Source organism: Anolis carolinensis, chromosome 2, assembly GCF_035594765.1.
Source record: "Anolis carolinensis isolate JA03-04 chromosome 2, rAnoCar3.1.pri, whole genome shotgun sequence".
Lineage (NCBI taxonomy): Eukaryota > Metazoa > Chordata > Lepidosauria > Squamata > Dactyloidae > Anolis > Anolis carolinensis.
In genome coordinates this window covers 129,240,196-129,256,313 of record NC_085842.1, presented here as the reverse complement: position 1 = coordinate 129,256,313, position 16,118 = coordinate 129,240,196, and the positions used below count along the sequence as shown (strand labels likewise).

The 16,118-nt window shown below is 42.0% G+C and overlaps 1 protein-coding gene and 1 long non-coding RNA gene across 5 annotated transcripts in view; one reads left to right on the top strand and one right to left on the bottom strand.

The window, feature by feature from the left end:
* Positions 1–14,711, top strand: part of LOC103279996 (CD209 antigen-like protein A) — a 41,415-nt gene extending 26,704 nt beyond the window's left edge. For 3 of the 4 annotated variants that reach the window (XM_008117464.3, XM_008117463.3, XM_062973946.1), the window contains 4 exons: positions 5,720–5,794; positions 7,115–7,290; positions 9,244–9,353; positions 11,941–14,711. In XM_008117464.3, the coding sequence (XP_008115671.2) occupies positions 5,720–5,794; positions 7,115–7,290; positions 9,244–9,353; positions 11,941–12,073 (494 nt within the window). In that variant the 3' untranslated portion in view covers positions 12,074–14,711. Of the gene's footprint in view, positions 1–61; positions 3,897–5,719; positions 5,795–7,114; positions 7,291–9,243; positions 9,354–11,940 lie in introns of those variants that run through there. The other variant, XM_062973945.1, reaches the window with a different exon arrangement.
* The window catches only part of LOC134297116 (uncharacterized), a 48,424-nt gene that overhangs the window by 13,387 nt on the left and 18,919 nt on the right, over positions 1–16,118 (bottom strand). The gene's annotated exons all lie outside the window — the stretch shown is intronic.

Sequence of the window (16,118 nt, the reverse complement as noted above, 5' to 3'; positions counted from 1 at the left end):
CGTGAGACGAGGAAGGGGCCCCTGATCATCCTAAGACCCGCTGCGGTGTTTGTCTCTACAGCCAACGCCGACCGACAGAGGGAGCTGCAACGACAGCGAGGTTCCATAGAAACCAGCCGGGAGGAAAGGATCCAGGAAAAAGTCCAGGGGCGAAGGTTGTTCCGACATCTACAGCAATCTGGCAAGTATAGTGGTCAAGTAAGACACTAGGGAACACATATACCGGCACCGGGAGGGACACACAAAGGTTCCCAGGGAGGTAGAAAGGGGTTCTGTCTTGTGATTCCTGACGCATACCGTTGAGTGTCCGGGTGCCCAGGCCAAGGCAGTCCCCTCTATTAGGCAGGATGGGAGGGAAAAACTCAAAGAGTTCCACTCCCTTACAATGCATCTTAGATAATTTTGGCTCTTTTGCCACCCGAGCCATAGCAGGCAATCCAATGGACCTGAGAGATTATAGACTGAGGAATTTGTGTCAGGGAGAATGGCCGGGGTTTGGGTTAGGTTGGCGAGGAGAAGGGACGTGGGATCTGAAACTGATCCAAACAGTGGAAGAATATTGTGCTGTGAATCATCCGAACCAGTGGGTCTACATTGCTACCTGGGAACGGGTAGTTAGAGAAGATCCAGATTGGGTTCGACAGTGCAAAGATGGCAAATGTATGGTGGTGAAGAAAGAAGGGAAAAAGAAGGGAATTCTCCAATCTAATGAGGAGGACTACCCAGATTTACAGTTGAGTGTACAGGCCAGACAACAGGAATTGCTGCCGCCACCCTTGCCACCGCCCCCACCCTAGGGAACAGTCCTCGGTACACCTACACTAGAGGCGAGACCCCCCACCCTACTCTCCAGAGTCAACCGAAGCGGCCAGGAAACACTATCCTAGCCTAGAAAAATATCAGGAGGAAGTAAAAGAAAAGAAGAAGTCACAACGGATGCCCAGTGATGCCTCCCCGGCACAGACCCGGAGACATGGGGCTCCGGTGTGGCCCAGTGATTCACCGGCAGGACCGGCCCTCCAGATGCCCTTGAGAACGGTGTCTGTGATGAACAACAGGAATGAGAAAGTCCAAGCATATCAGGCGGTGCCCTTCAGTAGTAGTGATCTTTTGAATTGGAAAAATAATACTCCACCTTATAGTGAAGAACCCCAGGCTATGGCTAGGTTATTGGAAGGGATTATGGCAACCCATAACCCCACCTGGCAAGATTGTAGACAGCTACTGAATATGTTGTTCACCTCAGAGGAAAGAAGGGCAGTATTGAATAATGGGATAGCCATAGCCCAGATTGGAGCTCCACAGGACGATGATGCGGCTGAGTGGGGAGCACAGAGGTTTCCGGTGGAAGTAGACCCTCAGTGGAACCCCACAGAACAAGGACACCTGCAGAGACTGAGAGGATTCCAACGTATATTGGTAGAAGCGGTAAAGAGGGGCCCGCCGCGACCCGTCAACATTATAAAAATTCAGGGAGTGGTACAGGAAAAATCCGAGTCACCAACAGCCTTCTTGGAAAAGCTGGAGGCAGCATACAGGAAATATAGCCCGTATAATTTGAAGGATGAAAACGGTAGGAGGGCGATTCAACAGTCTTTTATCAGTCAGGCGGCTCCTGACATCCGGAGAAAGATTCAAAAGCAACCAGGATTTCTAGGAAAGACTATGAATGAGCTGTTGGCACTCGCAGATCAGGTCTATATGGCAAGGGACCAGGTAGAAGAGGAGAAGAAGGACAGGAAGAAGAAGCAGGGATATCAAGCATTAGTTACCATGATGGAACAGAGTGCAAGTGGACAGAGAGGAAGAGGAGGATATGCCAGAAGGGGACAAGGAGGAAGAAGAGGGCCCCCTCAGAGGTTAGGTCGAGACCAATGTGCTAAATGCAAGAAGTTTGGACACTGGAAGGGTGAATGCCCAGAAGGACGAGGTGGATGCCAGGAAGGGTCAAGAGAAAGAGGAAGGCCTGAGAGAGGAAGAAACCCAGGAAGGGGAAGAGGACGTGGGAACTACGTGCCTTTTCCTGCGAGAGAGGTGATAGCTGCAGCAGCTGTGATGGAAGAAGAATGGGAAGATATGGATGAAGGAGAGGAATGAGGAAGCCAGGCTCTTGTCTTGTTGGACCCCGGGGAGCCGATGGTCACACTTGAAATCGGGGACCAACAATTGGACTTTTTAGTGGACACGGGTGCCAAAAAATCAGTAGTAAATATAAAAATCAGTCCATCAACTCGGGAAACTACAAAAGTAATAGGGGTGTCTGGGCAGACCCAGAAATGTCCCCTTCTCAAGGAACGCACCTGCAATCTAGCTGGACACCAGGTTAGGCATAAGATGTTATATCTTCCGGACTGCCCAGTTCCCCTGTTGGGAAGGGATATCTTATCGAAATTACAAGCACAGATTCAGTTCATGAAGAACAGACAAATGGAACTATCATTTCCTATGGAAGAAGAATGGCAACTGTTTCAAGTTAGGGTTTTTACTGAAGAAATACAGTGGCCATGGCATGAGACTCCTATAGTATGGGCAGAAGATAACCCTCCAGGACTGGCTAAATATGTCCCACCGGTGGTGGTGGAAGTGAAAAGAGGGATGGGACCCATATGCAAGCCACAATATCCCGTCAGTCGAGAGGCGGTGCAGGGGATCAGAAAACATCTAGAGCGACTTCTGCAGCATGGGATATTGGTACCATGTAGTTCCCTGTGGAATACGCCCCTGCTCCCAGTCAAGAAACCTGGAGGACAAGGAGAATATCACCCAGTTCAAGATTTGCGTGCTGTGAATCAAGCCACTGTTCCCCTAACCCCAGAAGTACCCAATCCATACATCATGATGAGTCTAGCGCCAGCATTTGCCAAATGGTTTACTGTATTGGACTTAAAGGATGCATTCTTTTGCATTCGGTTGGCCCCTGTATCCCAACCGATCTTTGCTTTCCAATGGGAATCTCAGCAGTCAGGACAAAGGACCCAGTATACTTGGACACGCCTCCCTCAGGGGTTCCAGAACAGCCCGACCATTTTTGGTCAAGCCCTGGCCAAAGACTTGCAAGATTTTGTAATACCTAAAGAAGAGGGAATTTGGCTTCAATATGTAGATGATCTGCTTCTTGCTTGCTGGACACGAGAGGGCTGTAAGGAGCACACCTTGAGGTTACTCAAGGAATTGGAAGAGAAGGGTTACAAAGTGTCAAGGAAAAAGGCCCAGTTGTGCTGTCCCATGGTGAAATATTTGGGGTTCCATCTGACCGAAGGAAAGAAGATGTTAGGAGCTGAAAGAAAGGAAGTTGTTTGCGCCATTCCCACTCCCAGTACCCGGCAGCAGGTGCGGGAATTTTTGGGATCAGCAGGATATTGCAGACAGTGGATCCCCAACTACGCCGTGTTGGCTAAGCCGCTGTACCAGGCCACGAGAGGTGGAAGAGAAGATCCGTTTGAGTGGACAGAAGAATGTCAACAGGCATTTAAGGCATTAAAAGAAGCATTGATGTCATCTCCAGCATTAGGACTGCCTGATTTGGAAAAACCATTCACTCTGTTCGCTGCGGAGCGGGAAGGAACAGCGGTTGGAGTATTGACCCAACCACTAGGTTCATGGCAAAGGCCGGTTGCCTACTTGTCAAAACAATTGGACACAGTGGCTCGTGGATTGCCACCCTGCCTGAGGGCTGTGGCAGCATCAGTAGATTTAATCAAAGAAGCGAATAAATTGACCCTAGGACAGCCACTGACAGTTAAGCCATATCACCTGGGATATCAGGGTAGAATAACGCCCAATATCTGCTTTGAAGTGGGTTACCTGAGTCCACACTGCCATATAAAGCTGATATTGTGGGATTTTATTCAGCTGTGTGGTAGGGGCCCCAGAAGGCCTTCTCTGGTTGTACCTTTAGAGGTGGTGGGACAGAGAGAAAGACCTCCCCAGAAGACCTTTAAACCTGGGCAAGCTCACAGGAAAGAAAATAGCATATCAATCATATAGGGCTTTATATGTAGGAATTATCACTTTGAATTGTGCCTCAAAATGGATCAGAAGCCAGAGGAACTACTGTAACATTTTTTTTGCATTGTATAACTAGTTTCAGTCAGTAAACTGGCTGCAGCTTTGGTTCAAATAAAATTTCCAAAGACTCTTCCACATCAGGTCCCTGTAAAGTACCATTGCAATAATCCAAATAGGCTGTAACTAAGGAATGTGTCACTGTGGCCAAGCCAGTCAATATAATCAACATTAAAGCTCTTCAATATAAGCAGTTCTCTTTAGTTCTCTTTCAAATAACATTGCCTTTATGGGGGTGGCAGGGATGAAGGGGAAGCTCTCTGCTGGCTTTGAACTGCTGGGTGTCATTTGTGAAATGTGTTTGAGGCTTGGTGGCTTGTGAGTGAAGAAGGTGGGACAACTCTCTCACTCTTTCTCTCTTTTGTACACACACTCACACTCACACTCACACTCTGCTTGGCCCACTATTTGCCCTGCATTTGATTCCAGACCTAACAAAAGACCTTTTGCTGTCTGGGTCAAGAACAAACCACAAGCAATCTAGACAAAACCAATCAAGAATTTGATTTCAAACCAGAATCTTTACAAATAGGACAAACATACCAACTACATTTAACCTAAACAAATGAATAAATCCTCACATATGCCATCTATCATCAAGTTGATTTGAAGCAAAATGACATACATGTAATAATCCTACTTTAATCTAAGAAATAGTGTAGGGGCTTGTCAAGAGGAATAAAGGAAGTACCATTGACACTCATACTGCTCAAAAGCTTCATTTTTCTCCTCCAAATCAAATAATCATTTCCTCTAGTATGGAAAGAATAATTGATAACAAAACTGACATGGGGCAATTTGCTTCATCATGCAATCTTTGGGAGATGTCCTAGGATGCTTCCAGGACATCCAGGAGTCCAATGGATGCCATCACACGATATAAGGCTACTTCTGGCAGGACTCTGTTGAGGAAGCGTCCTGGCAGCTTGCTAGGACACTTCCCAGAGAACATGGAAGGCTTCCTGTGTTCTCATTGGGAAGAACAACGATGTTTTCCTCCCGTGGAATAAGATAATGGGGCAGCAGACGATGTGAGGCTAGGGGCAATGGTTTCCCCCACTGCCCACCAGTTTCCTCCCATTGCCTGCCAGAGTCACCACACTATGTGTTGAATTCCCCTTCTGTAGCCCGGCTTGAGGACCTCCATCATATGAGGTCCTTAGTGCTGATTGCACATTTCTCAGACCATGTAATCAGGTGTGGAATGATGGGGCAGGCATGTTGTGGTGCTCTCCGCAGCGTCTGTTCCCTGAAGCAGCGTCTGTTCCCAATTTGGCTCATAATAAGGCTGGCCCTGAATACACAGAAAGGAAGCATGTGATTAAATGAAAGCAATCTCAGAGTGAAGTGCAGGACTCTGCTACCTCCACAGCACACTCCACTTCTTGGCAGCTGGGTTTCATCAATCCCATTCGTGGATCTGATTCTTTAGAAAATGTTTAGAAAATACAAGAGTGCTTCAGGTTCAGGCAACTTAGAGCCATAGGGAGAAAAGAGTATGAATCCATGCTGCTGAGTGCTTCACTCTTTCATTGCCACCACTGACAACCTCAGTCCATTTCCCCCCTCTATTGAACTGATGGCAAGACTGCAGTGCACCACCAAGGGTAACCTGAGAGCCCTAGTTTGTGAGTATTTTGGTTTTTTCTTTCAGTGTGGAAGAGCTTGGATTACATTCGAAAGATTATGGGGAAGGACATAAGCATCAGTGAATTTCAGAACATCACAGGTGAGGCTGGGGGCACTGGGCATGTTCTATATTTGGTCCATTTTTCTTCTGGCTTGATCACCTTGGGGTGGGAATTCTGAAAGAAACCAAGCAAAGCAGAAAAATAGAGCCATTAGGAATGAAAGAGAAGCCCGGAACATTCCAATAAACACCTGGAGCTCTTCCTTCCTGAGTTGTGGGATGTTCTGTCCTGGACAATATAGTAGCAAAGGACTGAGACTATCCACTTCTATGCTGTGAACAACAGCTACAGCCCTGCAAGTACTTCCATCCTTCTTTCTAACCCACAATAGGGGGAACGTAAAGGGAGTGGGAGCAAGAAGAGAATTATGTGTAGATACATGGATGTCTATGTTTGAGTATTGACCTCCTCACAGTTTGTACATTATCAACTATGTACTATTGAGTTTGAACAAATGAATGGAAGTAATAAGAACTCTTTGGGTCATCTTGCCCATTCTGTTCAGACATGGTTCTTCACTCCAGGGGCTTCAAAAGGAACTGAGTGATGCCTAGGGACCTCATCACATTGAGCTCCTTGATGAAGAGGACAGCAGGGGGATAAATTATGAGGTTTATTGATAAGAATTAACAATTAACCAACTATTAATCTACTCACCAGTTACTTACTGTTGGTAGTCTGCTCCGGGTTTTATGGTAACCAAGACTCCAATAGTCTTGTACCCCAGATACTGCAGAACAAAAACTGAATCTGGGCCAGAAGCTCTTGTGCTCCCAATGCTTGGGAAAGTATAAACAGTTGCAATCTTGCTTGGCAAGCTCTCGTTTGGGACTCTGTTGCCCTGTCTGAATTTCCTGTGCTGTTTGCCAGAGTAGTTTGGCAAAGACCTATCATTAGGTAGAAAAAGGCAGATGCCTCAGGCAGCAGATCAGGACATAAGTAGTTACACAATGTATTATAATTTTAATTGCCATGAAGGGGAGGAGTAGTTTGAAAGATCTTCTGTCTCAGGAGCCCAGATATTCCAGCTAGCTTTAGGGCATTATGCATCTTCCCTTTTGGAGAGCAACAAAATGTCCCGTGCTGGTTCTGGTCACAGCCAGGAACATCAGAATAGAAAATATTGTGTTCCAAACTGGCTCCAGAATATTTCAGAAGCTGTGCTGCAGGAGGAGGCCTTTAAGGATTGAATTGGAGCAAAAAAAAAAAAAGTGCAGATTGCCTGCAATGTTTAGAAAGGCAGGTGATGTGTATGCCCTGCTGGCAGGACACTGAATTGTTGGCTGCCCTGTGTGCTCTGAGGTCTCCAAAAAGGGCCAAGCAGTCATAGAATCTTTTGCTTTACATTTGCTTTGCAGCATCCATCTGTGGCTGGGGAAGGTCCCTGGTTCCCAACTCGTGCCCCACAAAGTGGGCAATGAAAGAGAAAAATTGCTATTACTTTTCAACTGAGAAGAAAAACTGGACTGATGCTCTGTGGCACTGCGTTAATCAAGAATCTGATTTGGTCAGTATCTGGTCTGATGAGGAACAGGTGAGTCCCTTTTCTTCTGCCATGATGGCTGAGGAGCATGTTCTTAACAAGGCAGCCATCAGGCGTCTGCTTGCCTCTCTCCTTTGCTTCTTCTTCAAGGTATTAAGGAGGAAAAGTTTCAAAGGAGTGCATTTTTAGGTGGTACCTTTGCTTCAGAAGAATGGGATATAAATGTTTTCATTGACAAAGGAAGAAATATAGATTTTATTATCTTCATTTTAATACATTTAATAGGACATGATGCTTGCCATCCAAAATATTTTCAAGGAGTCAAAGGCAGAGGCTCCAGGTCTTGCACAAATTAAGCAGCACTCTTGGAGGTCTTTTTCATATGATCAGCGTATGTCCAAGCCAAGTTGATATCACATGACACCAGGACCCTACCAATAAAGGACTCCCTCTCTTTTTAAAGTCTGCAAATGGATCTGTGAAAAGGCAAAGGGAGTTTTCAGCTCAGTATTGCATTATAACAATATCTTTAACATTCAAAAGAATTAATGCAATATACATGGATTATGTTAAATATTTGCTGTTTTATGTATAAATTGTTGTTTGCTGGGCTGCCCTTAAACACAGTCCAGAAATAGCTAGTCCAAAATAGAGCAGTGAGCTTGTTGAGAGTGAGCGCTGAAGAGTGTTTTGCTTGTTGGACTATGACTCCAGAGACCAGGGTTCAAATTCTTGCTTAGCCATGAAAATCCACTCTGTGACCTTGGACAAATCACAGCCTCTCAGCCTCAGAGGAAAGCAAAAAGCAAAACAAACAAACAAAAAAGCAAAAACAAAAAAAAAAACACACACACACCAAAAAATGAAGAAATCCTGCTAAGAAAACCTTGTAATAAAATTCAAGTACCTTTAAAATCATGTATTTTATAACATTCTTTGCTGTTATTTGTATACTAGGTGTATGCTGTTTTTTTTTTAATGGCTGATTTTGTCAAATTTACAAACAATAATTTATGAGTAACGTTTGTATAGAAAACATTGGTATAGGACAGTGGTTCTCAACCTGTGGGTCCCCAGATGTTTTGGCCTTCAACTTCCAGAAGTCCTAACAGATGGTAAACTGTCTGAGATTTCTGGGAGTTGTAGGCCAAAACACCAGGGGACCCACAGGTTGAGAACCACTGGTATAGGAAGAGGTCCATGAGTTACTCTAATGGGTTGTACCAACCCTAATGATACCACTTTGCACACTTCAGGCCAAGGCTAAGGGAAAATGGACTCTCAAGAGTGAGATTGTCAGAATCATACCAAGGAATTCAAAATGCAAAAGCATGACTCTTTCCCCCTAATAGCTATGAGAATGGTACAAAAAGTAATGATAGAAAAACTTACTCACCAAGTCCATTCCCAGACTCCAAACTTTTTCCCATTCTCAAATCGTGACGTGGCTGCAAAAAATATCCACTGTCCATGCACTTTATTAAAAGGCCTTGAAATCATATAACTACTTAGGCCCAACCCCCTTTTTTATCCATAGTGGTTGATGTTTGTATTATTACTTCACTTGCTTGGTCATGATATGTTTTATTGTATCCTATGTTTTAATTTATTATTTTATCTGATTGTTGTATCTTTGTTTTTAGTTTATTGATATGTGTTTTAAACTGTTATACTTTGTCTCTGTTTGGGCTGTGCCCCATGTTAGCTGCCCCGAGTCCCTTCGGGGAGATGGTGGCAGGATAGAAAAATAAAGTAGTATTATTATTATTATTATTATTATTATTATTATTATTATTATTATTATATCAATAATCCAAACAAGCACTTTCATGTCACTGGACATCTATTCCTGAGGTTAAGAAGAATGCCAAATCTGACTTACTTCACATTACAGTCATAAACATTTTTAATCATAAGTACATTTGTCAGAATTTAGTAACTAAGTTTTGGAGACTGCAGCTTTAAGAAGCATAGTCCATAACAACAGATTAACACTTTTTGCAGAGTTTTCTAAAGGATAACCTCAACGCTTTGACACACTGGTTGGGTATGACTGACATAGAAACAGACGGAAAGTGGAGATGGAAAGAAGGCAATTTACATGTATCAACAGCGTGAGTACAGGGCTTTTTGTAATGCTTTCTAAAAATTGAATTTAACTGCTTCATGATGCATGTTCTAATATACAGTATGCTGAGGAAATGCAATAGGTGGAGGTAAACTTTGAGACATAGCCTTAAATTGTCCAATTTTCAATATAGTGGGATAATTAAGCTTTGCAGTTGCAGGCATTCCCCAAGTTATGAACAAGATAGATTCTGTAGGTTTGTTCTTGGGTTGAATTTATTTTTAAATAAGAACAGGTACTTTTTAAGTGTAACCAGCCTACTTACCTAGCTAGCTTTGGATAGCACAGTACCCCTGTATTGTGACACTTGTTCAGAAGATTTTCATGGCACTTTATCTCCCTGTGATAATTGGATTTTGAAAAAATTGGCTTGTTGTGGAAACAAGGATTGGTGATAAAGCTTCAGTGGAGATACCTCCCCCCCCCAATCACTCTTCCAGGAGTAAATTTCTCTTCATATGAGTAGATTTCTCGCACTTCCTGTTGTCTCACCGCCCTTTTAACTATGTGTCGTTTGTAAGTCAAGTGGTAATAACTCAGGAACTGCCAGTATAGTGAATCAGCTTTTTAGATAAAAATTTCATCCACATTCTACAAAGACTGGCAATTACAAGATAAGTTCTCTGCTAGCACATGTCTTGCAAGGACAAATACCATGACAGTGGCTTCTATATAACTGCCAATTTTCTAATTGGTTCTATCATAGACACATGGAATAAGTTTATTAGACTGCAAATAATTGCGGGACATTCTGTAGCACATTTTGCTATGAGTATCTTGAGTCTCAACCAATTCTACATGGTTTGTGGCAGCCACAAAAATGAAGTTTCTCGAGTATAACAACTACTGTACTTTCAAAGTAAGTACTGCACAATTAAACAGGAAATAATACTTTTGAATCAGGAACAGGATTTTTTTTCAAATATTGTTACTAGATGGAAGCTAAATCATTCAGAATAATCTTTGTAAGAAAGTTAAAAACTGGTAATGAAGAATGAAACATATGGCTACCACCACACAGGTAGTGATTCAGACAAAATAGGCAGTATATGTCCCTGGCAAGTTCCTCAGTGAAGAATAATACGCTGTTCAATTTCCTTATTTGTTCAAAACTGAGTCAAAGAATGTTTGATTATTATCTTAATACAGTCAAAAAACAATATTCTAATATTCTACAGTATTCTAAAACAATACAATTAAAAGAATACCTTCTATATTGTTATATGAATTGCATCCTCTAGCTTACCTTCCCTATTATAATATTATTTAACCTGATAAAGTATTATCAAGATCAAGTCAGAACAATCAACCTGGGCAATGTTAGGATCATTTCCTAGTCTTCCGTATTGCTGGCTGAGCAGAAATAGCACAGAGAATAGCCACCATCCTAGTGCCACCCCTCTAGGGCAGACCGCCAGCAATGTCTCTTTTGCCTTATGGCAACTGTCACCATGCACTGCTAGTCCTAGTCAGCTTAAGCCAACCGCAAGAGCACTTCCCCTTGATGTATGACATATTTGCTCAGGAGTGTGAATGTCAGCCAGCCAAGCTGTTGTGGTCTCCTGCCTGTCAGGCCTCAAATTGCCCTTCTGTCTATAATTCCCTTTACTTAAAATGTCTGTAGTGTAATTCAAGCAGCTGAGAGTATTGGCAGAGAACTCTGCCTTTTTGTTGTCACAAAGCCATCCCAAATACCTCAGACCTTATAGATAATGTTTCTGTTGAATTCAACAGATTGGCTAGAATTGTAGCAGTTCTGGGATAGTTCTGATTTAGTTTGAAGGGTGAAAGGCTTACCTGGACTTTTAAATTCTTTTTGTGTAGGTTGGTTGTATTACCGGGGGGTGGGGGGGGGAGGCACAGTTTTTGCTTCCTCTTCCATCTGAAGCAGATATTATTTTCCCTGCTAGTCTAGCGGATGGTTCACAGAATTTCTTGAACCTTCTGCATCAACCATAGGCAAGGGTCATCTTTATATTTTGGAACAAGAAGGGGGCAGGGGGGCTTATTGGTCTGGTCCTCTCTAACTGAGGCATTTTGGGAAATTCGGCAGCATAGCTCTAAATCCCTCTCTCCACTAGTCTTCCACTGGATTTTCTCTAGTCTTCATTTATTTATACCTAGTTCATCCTCCATATCCATGGACTCTAAGTCCTCCAATTCAACTAATCACAGCTTGAAAATATATGGAAAAAATCCAAAACTTCCACCCCCAGATGTAGTCAAGTGAATTTGGGCTGTCAGACATCTTGACATCAGGGACAACTGCAGCAAATCCTGGGGCCATTTTTCTGTCCCTGAGACCTTCAATTGAAACACAGACTGCTCAAAATGATAGCAAGACCAAAAGTAGCCAGAAGTGGCTTAGGGGCCACACTGGGCCAATTAATCTCTCAGCTTCAAGGCTGCTAATAATAATAATGAGGATGATGATTTATTTATTCCTTACCTGCCTCTCCTCACTGCTCGGGCAGGGAGTATGAAGTGGGAAGCATGAGGACATCATGGCAAGGACATGGGGAATGCTACTGATGGCTGTGCGTTGAAGACATATTTTCTGATCTTCTTTCAAGGTTTTGGGATAAAGGAGAGCCAGAGAGGAGTCAAGAGAAGAATTGTGGCATCATACAACCCAATGGGAGATGGTCTTCTGCTGTGTGTTCCCTTTACCATCATTGGATTTGTAAAAAGAAACTAATTTGCTGAAATGTCTCTCTTGGATCTCTTCCTAAGAAAAGGATATCACAAAAATGTGTTTGCTCTTTCCTCCTCCTCCCATCACAGTCTTGCAATGCTTTGCTGCTGGCAAGTAGCTAAAATTAAGATATTACTGTATATATGTTGTAATTGTCCTGAAATATTTTCACATTTGAGTCCCACCTTGGCCCATAACCATTTCAGACTGACTGTGTGGCAAGTGAAAAAAATCATTCCTTATATGCAAGCCTAGTGAACATGTCCAGGAGATTGCACAATTGTTTCTATTAGCCATATGGATGGGGAGAGCACACTCCAGTGAGAAAAAGGAACTGGATGCAATGTTTAAACATAACTAGTCTTCCAAGAAAGTGTTAAGATAGATAGATAGATAGATAGATAGATAGATAGATAGATAGATAGATAGATAGATAGATAGATATACCGTATTACATTAAATGGTTTGAGCATTGAACTATGACTCTGGAGACCAGGGCTCAAATCCCTGCTCAGCCATAGAAATCCACTGGGTGATTTTGGGCGAGTCACACTCTCAGAGGAAAGCAAAAAGAAGTTCCATCTGAACAAATCCTGCCAAGAAAAAAAAACTGTGATAGGATTGTCATAGGGTTGTCTTAGGGTTGCAACAAGGCATGCAACAACAACTACTACAACAATACTGGGAGTCTTTCCTCCCACAGGAAACAGCAGCTTCAGCTGACAATTTTTTAAAAAAATAAGGATTTTTTTTTAAAAAAAGGGATTGGGAGTTTAAAAATAAGCCTCCCTGAAACACTGTTCTTCCTTCTCTATCATTGGGTCATGAATACTTTTTGAACCTTAAAAATGTTCTTTAATCCATTTTCAGTGGGACAGAGTATATTGGGCACTTTCAGAGAAAGAAGTAGACATACAGACCCCAGCACTGGTTTTATAATATCTATATGAATTACACAGACAAAAGGGAAACATCACATTTACTCCAACATTCACTCATTCATGCTCACCAACCTCTTCCATTTAGGCCTGATGCTGGAGAAGAGAGCCAGGTGGGCAGATGCTGCATTTCTTGCAGATCTGCCACACAGTCAGAAAGGAAAAGGTCTTATGTAGCACTGTTTGCTTATCCATTACTTGATTGTTTAGATAATCTCTGTCATTTAGCTCAGACCTGCTGGAGCCTTGTCAATTCTGGAACAGATAGGTTGTTTAACCTCTTTAACTTAGAGTGATTGTCTTTGACTACTTAAACATGTGTTGTTTGTAACCAGAGTTCTCAGGTTAGTTCTCATCAACGTCTTTCTTGCCACAGTTAATTAATTCTTCACCTCCTTTGTTCTCCATAATGCAGTTTCCCAGCTTCCATTTTTGGAATGGTGTCTTCAGCTGTGCCAGGGCCCAAAAAGACCGTAAACATACAATTTATTCAATCCACTCATCACATTTTCAGAGTAGTTGTTATACAGAGCACACAAATCAGGTACATTAAATGCATGCATGTATTTAGCATGTTCTACTTTGGTTTGTCACTTGGGAAGGAGTATGTCAGAAAGCTATTACATGTTGTTGGGCTCCCCCCCCCTTACAATTTATGAAAAATGTTCCTATAATACAAATACATTTTCCTTTTGTAAAGCAAACTGTGTGTATGCATACAGGTACAGCAGGTGATGGAGAAATGCTTAATTAATCAAAAAGTTTCAGAAAACTCACTGGATGCTTCTAATATTGAAAATTTATGCAACAAGGCATTAGCATTGAAGTAATGTATGCAGTTGTGCAATTTATGCAAACATTTGTTTTTCCAAATGCGAGAAGTCTTTTGATCACCCCAAATACCCTGACAGTTCTGTCTCACATATTAGGAGAAAAAAAGAACTATAGAGAATTAGGTAAAGAAGGATTTACATTCTGTTTCAAACTGCATTTGCTAGACAAAGTAAGCATATATGAATTTTTTGAACCAATGTGGGATAGTGCTTTGATTATTGGGCTGGGATTATGGGAAATTAAGGTTTTGAATCCCCGCTCAGCCACAGAAACCCACTGGATGACCTTGAACAAGTTACATTTCTGCGTCATAAGGAAGCAATGACAAGAAATGTTATGAATTCCTGTTAGTGAAAAAGTCAACATCATAGGAAAAGGCAGAAGGGATAAGGAGGCTTGCTGTCCCTGGTGCTCTATGTTCACAGTCATCTCAACTCCCAGTGCACAATCAGTAGATGCTCTTTTATAAGGTGATCCAAAGAGAACCAGTAATTAGATTTGAGAAAGAGACAGTGCGAGTACTTAAGTTGGGTTAAGCGTGCACCTCAATTTTGCTTTTGCATAGGTAGCAGCATAATCATATAGTATCAGCAGCTAGTGTTATTTTTAGGGAGAGAAAAAACAACAATTTTTTACTTTTGAAAACTGCATTGTAAAAATCTCTGCATAATTCCCAGTAGAAAATCTGCAAATCACTTTGACCATCTTATAATCAAGCTTTGCTTAGTTTTATTTTGTTTATGGGTGTTTGTGTGTGTTTCTGAAGCAGTTTAATTCTTAATCATCATTCATGATTTATAGTTTCTAAGTGGATCTTTTTCAGTTGTGATCAGTTACCTTTGATTTTATATTCATTAAAAGACTCTGAATATGAAAACCTACAGCTTCCTTTCATTTATGTCTCAGTATCTTTATCTAAGTTCATCAATTATTAAGTAACTGCAACACAATCCCATCTGTATTCATTGAGAAGTAAGTCGCATTAAATTCAGTGCAATTTAAATAAATGGGGAAATCCACTTGGCTAAAAGTAAAAGTACTACAGACCACAGTTGGATTTATTTCTGAGTAAGTGTGCATAGGATTGCATTGTTGAAGGTTTTCATGGCCGGGATTACTGGGTTGCTGTGAGCAGAGGCGGTTCAACCACCAGGTCAACTAGGCAGTTGCCTGTGGCGCCATCTTGTTGGGGGCACCATCGAGGCAACTCCTGTCTCCTGCGGCCTGCCTCTGCAAGATATTGAACTGCTTTTTCTGTTGATTTGTTGTAAAACATGATGTTTTAGTGCTTAATTTGTAAAATCATAATGTAATTTGATGTTTAATAGGCTTTTCCTTAATCCCTCCTTATTATCAAACATTTTCGCTTATCCAACGCTTTTATTTTTCAGTGATTGGTTTGGGGGGGGGGGGGGGCGCCAAAATTCTGTTCGCCTACATTTGAAAAATATCTAGGGTCGTCTCTGGCTGTGAGTTTTCCGGGCTATATGGCCATGTTCCAGGATTGCAGTTTGGGACTTTATCACACAAGCGTGAGGTCTTGTAACAATCACATTCTTTAAGCTATCAGAGATATACTGGATTTGAAAAAAATACATTCATATGCTTGCCATAATGTGCAATGCTGCTGCTTTGTTGATTCTTTATGCCACAATGAGTCTTCCGCACGTCCCTGCTGCCTCCTTTCCTTCATGTGTTCACAATGCTTAGTGCATTAGTAGCAGACTATTTTCCTGTCCTGCTGATACTGTGCAATTGTGAATTGAGGGAGCAACCTCTCACCGTTTTGCTTGTTTGGGACAGGAGGAGGAGCATGCCCACTTTCTAAATGTGACTGCAGCAATTCCAGGAGTGATGCAGAATAAAATGATCACACCAGAAATAGTGCTACGACTATAGTGATATTGGAACTATTAATGAACTTCCTGAATCAATGAAAAAAGGCTTTCCAAAAATGAGTTGGATGCAACAGCACATGTTGTGTTGTAATCACCATTATAGTGTGTTAATTGCACTTTGACTGTCCAGATTTCACTCTAAGACCTGGCACAACAGCAAGATCTCATTTCCTTATTTCCATGCTTTTTTTTTTTTTTTGCTGTGCTGGATAAGAAAACCAGCAAGATACAGAGAGACAAAGCATATGCATGTCAGTTGTTTCCTTAATCCATGAGTTATATAACCAAGCTCTTATTCCAAAGAATTAAAAATGAGATGTTTGGCAGGACAAACCCTGGATCTTTTGCTATCTCAGGCAGAAAAGAAAATGAGGCCATTCATCTAT